The sequence below is a fragment of the Odontomachus brunneus genome, unplaced genomic scaffold (genome assembly GCF_010583005.1).
Source record: "Odontomachus brunneus isolate Ranch 3 - 2012 unplaced genomic scaffold, Obru_v1 Obru_scaffold_062, whole genome shotgun sequence".
Classification (NCBI taxonomy): domain Eukaryota; kingdom Metazoa; phylum Arthropoda; class Insecta; order Hymenoptera; family Formicidae; genus Odontomachus; species Odontomachus brunneus.
Genome location: NW_022639512.1, coordinates 1,370,551 through 1,384,874, shown reverse-complemented (window position 1 = coordinate 1,384,874; position 14,324 = coordinate 1,370,551). Strand labels below are relative to the sequence as shown.

Here is a 14,324-nt window from a genome sequence, read left to right as displayed (position 1 = left end):
AGTAGCTGTGAAAACAACTGATTGTGAGTAGCCGTGAAAACAACTGATTGTGAATAGCTGTGAAAACAACGGATTTTGAGTAGCTGTGAAAACAACTGTTTATGAGTAGCCGTGAAAACAACTGATTGTGAATAGTTGTGAAAACAACTGATTATAAGTAGCTGTGAAAACAACTGATTGTGAGTAGCCGTGAAAACAACTGATTGTGAGTAGCCGTGAAAACAACTGATTTTTTACCTTGGCAACGCCACCCAAGATCAATCTGCTAAAATCAGTAAATACAATAGATCTTTTTAAGATCTGAAACAGTTTTTTGTAAAACTTATATTTTTCGAGATATTTCACCGGTCCGATACTTTTGCCCCACCCTCTATATACATATACGTATATATTGCGGAACTAAATATTTATTACATATATATATGTAAAAATCGATTTTTATTTATTTCGTGAATAAATATCAATGTATCACTTATACTTATAACATACGTTTTACTACTGCGGATGACCATATTTCACTACTTTGACTCTTTATATCTTGGGAAATATTGACTTTTGGGACTTGGTGCAATGATAACTTTTCAGCATGGCGAAAACTATAACATAGTGAAATTTCAGCCAATTTGACCGAAAACCATTTTCCATAGGTTTTATGCGAGGTCCTTTCGACGAATATATTTTCTTTTATGAATCAACTCACGATTTCATAAAAGATTACTGATATTTTACTTGTACGTCCAATGATACGTCAATAATCGCCCAATTAATTGCGTAAAATTCTACCAGAACCGTACATCAGACGATATTTTATCGAGATCCTGCTGCACGGTATTCAACTGCGGTTCTATCTTCCTGAAATTCATCTCTTCCCCCAACCCTCGAGGTCCCAAGCAACAACGATATCAACCGTACAAGGATAACCGCGGATAATAATCGTGCCCCACCGCCGTTGTATGAACGCGTCGTTGGCGCCAAATGGTGCGTATCTCTCGTTACAACGGCACGTCGTAACATTACGACTGCCGACGGCCGTGAACGTCGCGCCAGGTCGCGTGAAATGCAGCTGTGCATCGGCGACATAATTAAAGTCGCCCTTTGTCCCGCGGCAAGCGTTCCACTTGAATTATTCCCCGTGAGTTCGGGAATTTAGGAGGAGCGGAAACACGCCGAGCCGTATCTCCGCGCGAATATACGGGGATTTAAAAAGTGTGGCGCACGTTTCTGGAAACGTGCTCCGCTAAATGCGTCTCGCGGCGCCGTATATCAAGCCCCCGCGCGATAAGGCAAACTTGGCGCGATACGCGTTACTTTCGCGAGAAAGGGCGAGGAAAGGATGAGGGAGAAAGGAAGAGAGAAAGAGAGAGAAGGGAGGAGACAGAGGAGAGAAGAACAGGAGGAAGAGGAGCAGGAGGAGATTGTACAACTCTATATTAACGTGTGCATATTTAATATACCGTCCTGGCAGACGGCAGTCGAGTCGCCCTCTCGGATCCATATTGGCCGAAGTGCGAGCAATTGCCCCCGCTCGCCGGAAGCAGCAATTGATTGCGACAGTCACGTCTCCGAAGCACATTGTCGCCACCGCAACACTGGGTGGCGGCCGAGCAGATGCCTAGGCAGAGTCTCGCTTTACGATCGTCGCGTGGATGTACTGTACATAATCGCGTCGGAGACGTCAATACACCGATATGCGAGAGTATGGTGCGATTTTGCGAAATTCAGTAAAGCTTCATCTACAATGTGCTCCTTGCTTCCTTCTCTTTATCTTTTTCTGACTCAAACCTTAAGCCTAAAGAGACAGAGAGCAAGAAACAGGAAGTAAAGAGCACATTGTAGGTTAAGCTTTAAAAGGTGGAATGTCTAAGTAACATTTTATAGATATCAGACGGTAAGTATCTTGGAACTTGGAATTTGCACACGTCGCGGTTTAGTAAGGATGTAATCCGGTAGAATTAGCTCGGCCAATTATATTGGAAGAACGGGAAAGTACTTTGCAAACGTAACAAGGCTCGCGTAGAGCACAGGCGATAAAGTTCGTATCCCTTAATGATCCCTCGTTGCAAAGTTACATTGTTATCTAGACCGCAGGTGGGATTACAAGTACGATCGATTCGCGCACGAGGGGGGATTCCCAAATGCGTAATATTTAATGTAAGAACACACATGCATAAGGATCCGATGTATCGCCGCGTCAGGAAATATGATCGAGATTGACGTAAAAATATCGAATGACAATTTCGTTAAATCATTGCTTCGCGTATCTGTCTGAAAATATGGGTGATTCTCTACACAGATATAGATATCTCTTGGAAATCGCTCGTATATACTTTTGTTACGTTATGTGTATATGTTTATATTTTATCCCGCGCGACCACAAACTCAAGAGTACGTTTTATTACTTTTCGCAGGACCGATGTGGACGCTGCGTCTGGTACGAAAAGTGGCACTTTGAAATTCGTGAGGACCTTGACAAACATATCGAAAGACGCGGGCGGCGTCGCCCATATGCGATGTGAAGTCGTGGGCGATCCACCTCCAACGAAAATACGATGGTTTAAGAACGAGGCGCCATTAGAAGAGGACCGGCCAAAAATCACCATCAGGAAAATACATGCGCAAGTGAGCGAAATTATTAACTTTAGAACTCCTGAACATGAGTGAAATTTGCCCTAACTCTTAGAACGTGGCTGTTCTTAAGGGGACTGGAGGGTCAGATTGCCTGAAAATCGTGCTTGTTTTTCACAATTTTTTATGACAGACTGAACGAATATGCAAAAGTGTTATTTTGACGTATATTTATTCAACATATAAAGAGAAGAAAAATATTATTTTGATGATCAAATACTCAATATAAGTGTATGGTACAATTAAAATATATATCGTTTTTCTTTTCGATCGTCATTTAGATCGTCATTTTGCAGTAATGTCTTGACTCTCAGTGGTTCAATTAAGCTGAATTTTAAATAGAAAATTTCCGTAAGCTTGTCGTTATCGGGTGAACCACTATAATAGAAGTTAAGTAAAAGTTAACAAACTTGCAAATATCTTAATGGAATATTACTAAAACTTTCAGTTCTTTTATAGCAAAAAAAATTAATATTTCAAAATTAAATATTTTCACGAGTTTGTCAGTGGTTCATCTGATAGTTTTTCTACCTAAAACTCAGCTTAATTGAACCACCGAGAATCAAAATATTACTGCAAAATGACGACCCTGAAAAAAAACCGAAATATATTTTAACTGCATGTACCATACACTTATATTGAGTATTTGTTCATCAAAATTATATTTTTCTTCTCTTCATATATTGTATAAATACACGTCAAAATAACACTTTCGCATATTCATTCAGTTCGTCATAAAAAATGGTGAAAAAACAAGCATGATTTTCAGGCAATCTGACCCTCCAGCCCCTTTAAGGGACAAGATCAATGTAACGCTCTGAAAAAATATTTTTTGGAATTAATTTTGCGAAAATGGGTCAACCAAATGTTTTAAAACATTATACATTAATTAAGTAATTATTAAACATACATAAAAAACTTTTTGGTTTTTTATCTCAAAAACTGGCGCTATTTTTCCCGTCGATTGCAACGATATTTTTTGCAATCGTGAGTTCTTCGACCACATACCTCATATTTATTTATAGGTTGTCCTAAATAACAAAAATTGTAATATAAAGAGAAAAGTTTAACAGTAACTTAATTATTATTATTGTTTCAAAATATTCGGTTGATCCATTTTCGCAAAATTAATTTCTGCAAAATTAATTACGCAAAATTAATTAAATAGGTTTTTTTTTCAAAACATTATATTGGTCTGGTCTCTTCACAACATGTGTTTATTTTTTCATTAAAACTTTACTCGATTTCATTAAATCGCGAAAGCATCAAGATTCATATTCCTCGAAGTTTTTTACACCAGTTAAAATAAGAGGATTGAATTTCGATCATTTCTCCGGAAGTTATGAGCAAATGAAAATACGTTCGGTTTCACCCAAGTTTAAGGGAATGCTGAAACTGAGAACTTTACCGACAGAATACAGAATTTTTCTGCATTGTTGTATTAGTTGTACAGAATTACAAATGCTTTTACACAATAAAAACGTATGCAAAAATAAATAAAAGCATTGCTCAATATGTGATAAAAATGAGACAAAAATATTGCTGAATATGGCAAAATAAAGCAACGCATATTTATGCAAGTTCTATATGTACAAGAAACACGAAGAGAATAGCGTGATATTGACGATCGTCTCTGCGTTATCGACATTTTTCGACATTTGTCATTGACTTCAGCATCCCCTTAAGATTTATGTAAGAAATTTTAATATTTAGGATTCTAATATTTAGGATCTAGGAAGGTGAAATTAGCAATAATTTATAATTGCGTCTGCAAGTTGTTTTATGAAAGAGCAAGAGAGAAAGATTGTATACTTTTTTCAGAATTAATATTTGTTGACCTCTTTTTTTTCATCTCTATCTTTAAATAAATCGATTTTATTTTCGTTCTGAATACAATAATTCTGAGTATAAATTCCTGCTTTTAACGGCTCATTTTTTATTATTAACAGCTTTCCCAAGTTGTAATTTAGCGAACACAAAAATTTTTGTTCTGTTATTTCAGACGCACGAACACGCGGCGAAGAACGTGGCGGGAAGTCGATTGAAAATAACAAATTTGGACGTTTCCGACGTTGGTTTTTATACCTGTCGTGTTACTAACGGGAAGGACCAAATTCAGAGCGAAGGGACCCTGCGAGTCGATTCCTCGAAGAAATGGCAAGGTAAGCTACTCAAAATCGATTTTTGCTCGGCATCCCTTGTATCTGCTAAGTTAATTGTTTAAACACTTGTCTAATAAAATATTGCTGGTAGTAAGATTCAACGTACAATCAAGATTTTATGATTTTCAAATAATACAGATTTACGAAATTTGACTTTCTGAAATTTACAGAACAAATAAACATTTAAGAACAAATGGATAAATGGATCGATTTCTTATAGATTTTTTTTATGCTGAAAACGAATCCGTTCTCCAAATTAGCCTATCAGCTTAGTTTTTTTAGTAAGCATTAGCTGGAACATCAAAAAACCTAACCTTATATTAAAAGTTTCAGCTAACAGTTACTAAAAAATCTGACATAATGATAAGCTAATTTGGAAGACAAATCTGTTTTGAGCATTCAAAAATCTACAAGAATCATCTATATTGATTTCAATATCTCATAAATTTAATAACAGACCGTCAAAAATGACCAAAATAATAGTTTTTTGAAGTTTCTATATATTTTTTCTCATTTTAATCATTCAAATACCTGACGTGATAGAATCATTTAGAGGACAGATTAATTTTCAGCATCCAAAAATTCATAAGATTCACTTACACTGATTTTTGTAACTGATCTTTGTAGGTCTGTATAATCGTTAAATCATGTGTTAGTGAAGATACTTTAGGTGTATCGGTGCGGAAACTCCACGTGATCTAAATAAACAGTAAATTCTGCGTTCTTACGTCACTTCGCATTTAGGTGGGAATGAACTTTTATACACATTTGGCGTAAAGTTACGCCCCGAGCGACCGTTACGCTATTACGTTAACGAGTCTCGGCGTAACCATTAGGAAGGATAATCATATCTTCTTCGTAATTTTAAAGCCAGGCAAAGCGGTTCGCCCATAATCTGGATGGTTTACATTTCGCGGGAATAATTAAACACACGAGTTTTAAAACACGCGGCCCGTAAAATCCGGCGAGTATAATATTTCGACGTCGCCGAGGTGCCGGCCTCGAAGGTGGGCTTCATGGTCTTTGTGACCCGCTCAGTGCAGAATACAATACCGTAAAAAACATTTGTAATGCTCGAAGTAAATCGCGACGTTCCGCCTACCCACGTCGCCGCGAAAATTTTCGAGTAAACGCATTAAACGCCAGAGGTAACGGCGTATGTTTGACACGAGAGCATTATCGTAAAACGCAAAATCTCCTGACTATGAAAACGGTTATGCAGCTTGGCTCTACACCAGCTGCATTGTTATCTTATGGGTTCCAAGGGCGTAAGCAGGATTCTCTCTCAGAGCGATCTCGACTCGTATTTCAACAAGTCTCAAATTCGCTGAGGTTGGAGACCCGCAATTCTCTCCATTCATTTCCTACGCGGAAACATTACGGAAACGAGTGAATCGTTAAAGTTGCTAATAATCGCACTTCTCCTCTCAGTATTTTTCTTTATTCATATTAATTCCGATAAGAGTCACATTCGATTTATTTTTAATATTTCTTTAAGCTCCGCATGCATTTTTTCGTCAGTTTTAATCTCGCACACTATTTCGACAAAATTTCTCTCGTCCCGCAAAACTCCGTAAAAGCGCCCCTGCCTACGCGCCTGTGTTATCTCCTCTAGTCTAATGGTAGTTCCTGTTTACGAGGCGCCACCCTTTCACCCGAGGTCATTTCAGTTAATGTGATATTAGAGTAAATATTTAAAGACTCCGACTAGGAAAACGCAATTGTCGATAAATTGTCGACCCATTCAAACTCTGGAACTCCAAAATTATCTCAACAAGTCGCGTAAATAATAATTAAAAATGTTAATATTATCTTGCATTGTCATATTACTCGCGTTATTCCTAACATTCAGTAGTACTCTCGTTATTCCTAACATTGTGCAAACATTAGGAATACAAAATGTATTTTGCAAGGAAAAAACTTTTAGAATTTTCTCAACAAGTTGCATGAATAACAATTAAAAATGTTGGTCTTAGTTTATATTAACTTTTATTACTCGCGTAGTAGACTATTCTCCTTACTCTTAATATTGTGCAAATGTTAGAAGTGCGAAATATATTTTGAAAAAAAAAGAAACTTTGCAAATTTGTGTACCGTCAAATATTTATTATTTATTATTTTTCTTTATGTTCTTATATAATATTTCTGTTAGATTTTTTTTATTTTTACCGTATATGTATGTTTCAATTAATTCTTTAATTTCTCTACAAAATGATATACATTGATCTTATCTACTGTTTAGCAAAATTCATTAGTTCTCCTTAAATTTTTATAATTTTTCTGTTGGAATTTTTATCAAAGTTTTGCTATATATATATTTGAATTAATTTGTAAATTTTTCTACAGAATTATATATGTGACTAATTGTAGTACTCTCGTTATTCCTAATATTGTGCAAACATTAGGAATACAAAATGTATTTTGCAAGGAAAAAACTTTTAGAATTTTCTCAACAAGTTGCATGAATAACAATTAAAAATGTTGGTCTTAGTTTATATTAACTTTTATTACTCGCGTAGTAGACTATTCTCCTTACTCTTAATATTGTGCAAATGTTAGAAGTGCGAAATATATTTTGAAAAAAAAAGAAACTTTGCAAATTTGTGTACCGCCAAATATTTATTATTTATTATTTTTCTTTATGTTCTTATATAATATTTCTGTTAGATATTTTTTATTTTTACCGTATATGTATGTTTCAATTAATTCTTTAATTTCTCTACAAAATGATATACATTGATCTTATCTACTGTTTAGCAAAATTCATTAGTTCTCCTTAAATTTTTATAATTTTTCTGTTGGAATTTTTATCAAAGTTTTGCTATATATATATTTGAATTAATTTGTAAATTTTTCTACAGAATTATATATGTGACTAATTGTAGTACTCTCGTTATTCCTAATATTGTGCAAACATTAGGAATACAAAATGTATTTTGCAAGGAAAAAACTTTTAGAATTTTCTCAACAAGTTGCATGAATAACAATTAAAAATGTTGGTCTTAGTTTATATTAACTTTTATTACTCGCGTAGTAGACTATTCTTCTTACTCTTAATATTGTGCAAATGTTAGAAGTGCGAAATATATTTTGAAAAAAAAAGAAACTTTGCAAATTTGTGTACCGCCAAATATTTATTATTTATTATTTTTCTTTATGTTCTTATATAATATTTCTGTTAGATATTTTTTATTTTTACCGTATATGTATGTTTCAATTAATTCTTTAATTTCTCTACAAAATGATATACATTGATCTTATCTACTGTTTAGCAAAATTCATTAGTTCTCCTTAAATTTTTATAATTTTTCTGTTGGAATTTTTATCAAAGTTTTGCTATATATATACTTGAATTAATTTGTAAATTTTTCTGCAGAATTATATACGTGACTAATTGTATTGATCTCATTTAATTTTCAGCAAAATGTTTTTTTAACATCATATGTTTAATATGTTTTCTTTAGATTTTATCGCCCTTTTCGCTGTATACGTGTTTGGATACGTTTTTCATATACTTGGCGTTGCTTTTTTATCTTTTACTATTATCGAATCGAACTCACGACACAGAATATATCACGCTGTCACGTTTTTCTGCACAAAGTTGTCGCTTCAAAAGCCGACTTGGTTTTCTTTTTCGGGAATGAAAGAAACTGCCGAAAGGCAGCTTCCTCGAGTCGTGCTCGACTTAAAGGTTGGAAAGAAATCGCAAAAGTAACTCTGTTATACGAATCCCACGCTCCTCGCCGTAGCGAAAATCGAATCGAATTAAGAAGAAGTGAAAGTCGGGCTCACAGTCGTCGAGCAATGTGGGACGACGAAGAAAAGCTCTTTCCAGCTTCGGCTTTGAAAGGAACAAAAATAAGAAACTTAACGCGCTCGTAAAACTGTCAATTTGGAGAATTCGCGATCGACGTGTGCGCTACAAGAGTGAATAAAAGATAAGTTAGAGAAAAGAATCAGGAAAAGGACCTTTGTTTTCTTTTTCCATACTGTTTAAAGTATTATGTTCGGCTAATAGTGTTCCGGTTTAATAATCACGATGATCGAGCGCAACAAAATAAACGCTGAAGTTGATTAACCTCGCACGCCATACAAGCCCGCTTATGAATTATCAAAAGTAAATTACCAAAGTAACAACCGCCGCAAATCCGATTATTCTCATTAGTACGCAATTATTGTACTTAATTTCCATAATACGTCGTTATTGTTCACAATCAACGTAATGTAAATTATGGAATGATACATGGGTAAACAGAAAATTATGCCTGCATATTATATTTAGGATCGCTTTAATCCTCGAGATCCACCGTGTGAAAGGTTAATCAACTCTGACTCTTAATTATTTACCAAGTTCGTAATTTATTAACTTTGCCATCGAATAATATTTCATTTGGACGAGCAGAGCCGGTCGTTGGTACTTCACTTCGTTCGCGAGCACGGCACATCCAACTTCTCAAGATCACAAATTTTTCTCTCGACATTCTGCCCGTCCGGTTCAGAGAGGTTCTGAGATACGCACTTCAAAAACTTCATTATGCACGGTGTAAATTAGTTTCAATTTATCGCGAGACGAGGGTAAACTTCTTAAGGCAAAACTCGGAGCATTTCCTCGGACGAAGTTATTGCGCGACAGCTCTGACAAATTCTAATCCAGTCTCGTAGTGTTTCGGTTAATGCGCCAAGTACGTCTAGAACGAAGCAAGCCTCGGTAAAGTCTACCTCTCTAGAAGATAGACAAACCGTACCGCTTCTTCTTCCGGGGGACGAAAGTTTGTTGTTAATGCCGCGTGAGTAGAATTTGGAAGTCACCGCGACGGCAAACTACAGTCAAGTTCCAACGACCTGAAGTATGCACGGCCAAGACGTGCTATCAGTTATTTGCCATTAAGCAATCACGAGTCGCTAATGTTTTCAGAGAACAGACAGAGATACGAAGAAAATACGTGTATTAAAAGAGAGAGAGAGAATGCGAGAGAAATAATCTCGCGTTAATCAATATATAATCATCAGTTAATAATTGCTGATAAGTAGGGAAAATCAAGATGCTCTATATTTTAGAATTTCGAAATTACAACTTCTCAAGCAACTAATTATTATGACTGACTGTATGAACATGTTAAAGGCAACCTTCTTCTGTATTATAAGGGAATGCTGAAGCTGAAAACTTTACCGACAGAACACTGACATTTTTCTGTAAAGTTTACGTCGTATTGGTTATACAGGATTACAAATGCTTTCACGCAATGAAAGCATGTAAAAATAAATAGCTTTGCTCGATAGTAACAAAACAAACAAAAAATTTTTAATATAAAATCTCAAGCTGTCACTTAGCGTAATATTTGCCTAATCCAAAAGTTCCACAGCTTGTACCGAAAGTGTGAATGCTCCAAACAGAAAAATTTTAAAGAACATTGCTCTACTTTCACATCTGCATTTAGAAGCTTTAGAATATCGAAAGAGTTTCAGAAAGATTTCTACACATATATGGTTAGGTTTTCTGTTGAATTTGGGAAAACAAAGCAACACATATTCATGTAAGTTCTACAAGAAATACGAAAAAGATAGCGTGATTATGTTAGTGACGATTGTCTCTGCATTATTGATATTGTTCGAGTTCGTCATCGACTCCAGCATCCCCTTAACGTCCGCCACAATTTTGTTTTGTAATAATCAAAATGCAAGCATGGAGCAACGTGGCCATCTTACTTTGGTATCGGGTTTAGTTTCCCAGTAACGCAGAGTAAGAAGACCACATATAAAATATGTATCTTGATTAGTAGTTTTGGAGTCTTTGCAAGAAACCTCCACAGTCCCCTTGCCGGCACTTAAATACGGGCCAACTTTACCTCGTTTATCCGTATGCACTATTTTAATCATTTTATGAATAAAAATTGCAATTATTACCGTAAACTGTATATCATATATTTGCAAAAAATTTTATTCTAGTAACACATCGTTTAGTTTTATTCAATCACGATGAAGAATATTGATAGAAAATTTCAAGAGCCTTGAAAAAATTTACTTTGCTATTGGTATTTTTTAGTATAAAATCTGAAATATCTCGGGAAGTATTCACTTTTCGATGATTTTATCCCAGTATTTTTGTACGTAGAATGACGAGAGGAATTTATTTATATTAAAACCACCACATGATCCTATTTAAAAAATTAATTAACCTCGGCAGAGTTTTTCAAAGTCATTCCAAGGCAAAATAAATATTCTTGCCTTCTTTCCCCTTCGATATCTTACATTTTTTGTCGGAAACAGTTTTTCATATCTTTTTTAATTTCAGAGATACTCGGCTATACCAATTAAAATGGAACGTGGTTGGGTTTCCGCTAGATATGATAAAACAAGGCAATACACATTTACGTAAGATCTGTATGTACAGAAAATACGAAGAGAATAGCGGGATTGTGTTAGCGACGATCGTCGACATTTTTGAAGTTCCTCGTCGTCTCCAGCATCCTCTTATTAATGATTACGCGTCGGCACACCGCGAACAAACGCGAATGCCGCTGTTTGAGCGTTATTTCATTTCACGACGTCGCGATTTTCGCGCGTCGCGCTCCTCCCTGTATTTTCCCTCCGAGCAAAATGACATTTACAACTCGAGACAGGGTTAACAGCGTGCAAACAGCGCGCGGGATGAGAGTTCCGCGGCCCTTCCGGCCCACTTCGACGACCCGGCCGAAAAATATACTTCGCCGTGGTGGCGCGCCGACGGAACTTCCTGTAATAAAGTTTCCGAAAAGCTCTCACGCCCGCCCGGAGGCGATGAAACAAAACTGGCGGCGTTCCTGGGACGAAGTTATCGCCGGAGAGAAAGAGAAAGAGAGAGAGAGAGAGACGTCCCTAACAAATTCTAATCTAATCCCGTACCGGGGCGCCTCGGCTAATGCACAAGGCGCGGCACGAGGACCTCTCGCTAGCGCAATGTCCTCGTTCCGAGGACCTAGGTCCTTCCCCGGGCGATAGGACGAACTTTAATATTAGCACTCTGCAAGTCAAACCCGACGCCGGAAAATTCAAACTTCTTTCCTAGCTGCGTATAGAGGGGGCCGTCTCCTCTCTCTCTATTCCTTCCTCCCTCGAGGGTTTAGCACGGTCATGACGAGGGTGGAACGTCGCAAGACCGACCGATGAGAAGGGAGCGCGGAAGATCGCGGAGGGTGCCGAGGAACCGATCGTCGACGGTGGCGAGGGATGACTTCTTTGCGAACGATGAGGAACCTAATCGCCCGACTTCACCGCCCCGGATTTCGGCGTGTTAACGTCCGCCGTACGCCACCGTCCCGCACCCCATCGCCGGAGCGTGGATGCCTTATGTTTAATTCCGATTTTCGAGGGCGAAAACACGAGTTAATTAACGCGGCGGGCTCGAGATTGGCCGGCTCTAATAAGCCGTGTCGGCGTGCATTAATCGATGCTTCGGTGTTGTGATGAATTGATTATTCGAAAACAGGAATGTTTTTCCTCAGGTATACGAGCTGTAACAACAATTTCCAAGCTGCAAATTTTAATGCCCCGAGAGAGTCTACGCGTAATATTGTATGCTCTGCGTTTCGATTCTCTCTAAATTTGCACGATGAAGTACGGCCCGATTGGATGTTGTTTTCGAATATCAGGATATACATCTAGCTTGATCGGCTGATAATAAATGGCATGCGTAAACGATAAATTCAGCCGTACATAATACCGTAAAAGTTATTGCGACCGTTGATCGCCGGATCGTAACGCGTTCTGCTTTACGCGTTGCGCGAACGCAATTTTACGGTAAGGTATACACATTCATACTGATCGTCGACGTGGCAGCTAAGATTTACCCTCCGCGTGTTTGCGAGCGATTGTTTCACGTGATATGGAAACCGACCAAATTCGCCGCACGTCGTCTACACCGTAAACTCCATGCGCAATGAAATTCATATCGCAAACGTGAGGCTTGCCGTACACTCGAGGGTTATCGTTGACCCTAAACTTGTAGCGGTGTTTACCCTCTAAAACTCATCTCTTTTCTTTAATTTTCGTGGATATGATTTCATCTTATATAGATCTCGACATAAGAAATATATATTTTTATAAAAAGAGAGATAAATGTATATATTTTTTATAAATTTTATAAGTTTCTTTAGAAATCCAATTGGAAAGGAAATTGGCTAAAATAGAAAGTTCTTGACCTACAAATGGAATTGAATGAAACAAATATCAAATGAAAGTGTACCGAGAGGAGTCCAATGTTATGATCCAAATTTATGATGATCTGAAGCTCTTGTTCTGAGATATTGGCATCTAAAATTGAACATTGGTTCTCGAAAGCACTGACAGCGAATGATTTTTTAAATACTTTTCTTATGTGTCATACACTTTCCAATTTACCTTATACATCTAGTTTTATTATTTTATAATTGATTTTGGCTGCTTTTTATAAAAGAACTCCATTCGAAAACTTTCTGAATACTATACAGGATGCCCTAGAACAACCTTCGAAGTTCTCGTGGAAACATAATACGGGTTGAGATGAACATAAAAGTCCTATATCATTTTGTGATATTCGCAATAATTGTCGAGATATTAAAAAAAAAATTATGAATAATCACTCGAGATGAGCTGCGACGCCTGCTATCGTGTGCTTGTACATTAAGTAAAACTAAACAAAAAAGTTCTCTACCATAAATTATAAGTAAAAAAAAAGTACACATGTGATTTTATGTTTTTTAAGTCACTAAATACTCGAAAATGCATTTTTACCCGTCTAATCCCGTGGGAAAATGGTCAAAATCTGCTTTAAAAAGGACAAAAATAAGTCAAATTGTAATAGTAACTTGGTAAGCAACAATTTTGTTCTAATTATTTAATTACTTATATCATAATTTAGTTTTATAACTCGTTTCACTAAAAATCAAGAAAATACTTCAAAATGCTAAATCAAGTAATAACGAAATCAACTTGATATAAAAATTGAAGAAAGTCAATTTTTTATTCAAGAAATCTTAAGTTTCATTAGATATGCACTTGCATACAGTTTTAAGAATGTTACAATGGTTAATTATGGACTTCCACATCGCTCTGGAGGTTCTACGAACTTTTACTCTATGAACTGCTACAGGCGTATATATTACGTCTGTAGTATATGTCGACAGATATGTACAGGCATATATGTACGTCTGTAGCAATTAAAAATAGAACTATCAGAACGATGTAGAAGTCCATGTGGAATTAACCATTTTAACGTCCTTAAAACTGCACAATACATGCAAGTGCATATCTGATGAGATTTTTAAAATTCTTTCAATAGATTGGCTTTTTTCAATTTTTATGTCATATTAATTTCGCTATTATTAACTCTTCGTATACCCACTGGGTAGTTACCATCATAACTAAAATTCAGCGTTATCATACATCTTCAATTTTTGCATCGGTTTGCTCAACTATAAAATTTACCAAATGTAAATATACACACACACACACAACATATATATATATTAGGTGGTAAACTTAGTTCCTGCGGCTCACAGTTAGATGACGTTAGTTGTAGGT

At 36.4% G+C, this 14,324-nt stretch overlaps 1 protein-coding gene across 1 annotated transcript in view; it reads left to right on the top strand.

The window, feature by feature from the left end:
• Positions 1 to 14,324, top strand: part of LOC116846245 (tyrosine-protein kinase transmembrane receptor Ror) — a 549,039-nt gene that overhangs the window by 453,349 nt on the left and 81,366 nt on the right. The window contains exons 3-4 of the mRNA XM_032819815.1: positions 2,409 to 2,619; positions 4,628 to 4,787. Coding sequence (XP_032675706.1) covers positions 2,409 to 2,619; positions 4,628 to 4,787 — 371 coding nt within the window. The remainder of the gene's footprint in view (positions 1 to 2,408; positions 2,620 to 4,627; positions 4,788 to 14,324) is intronic.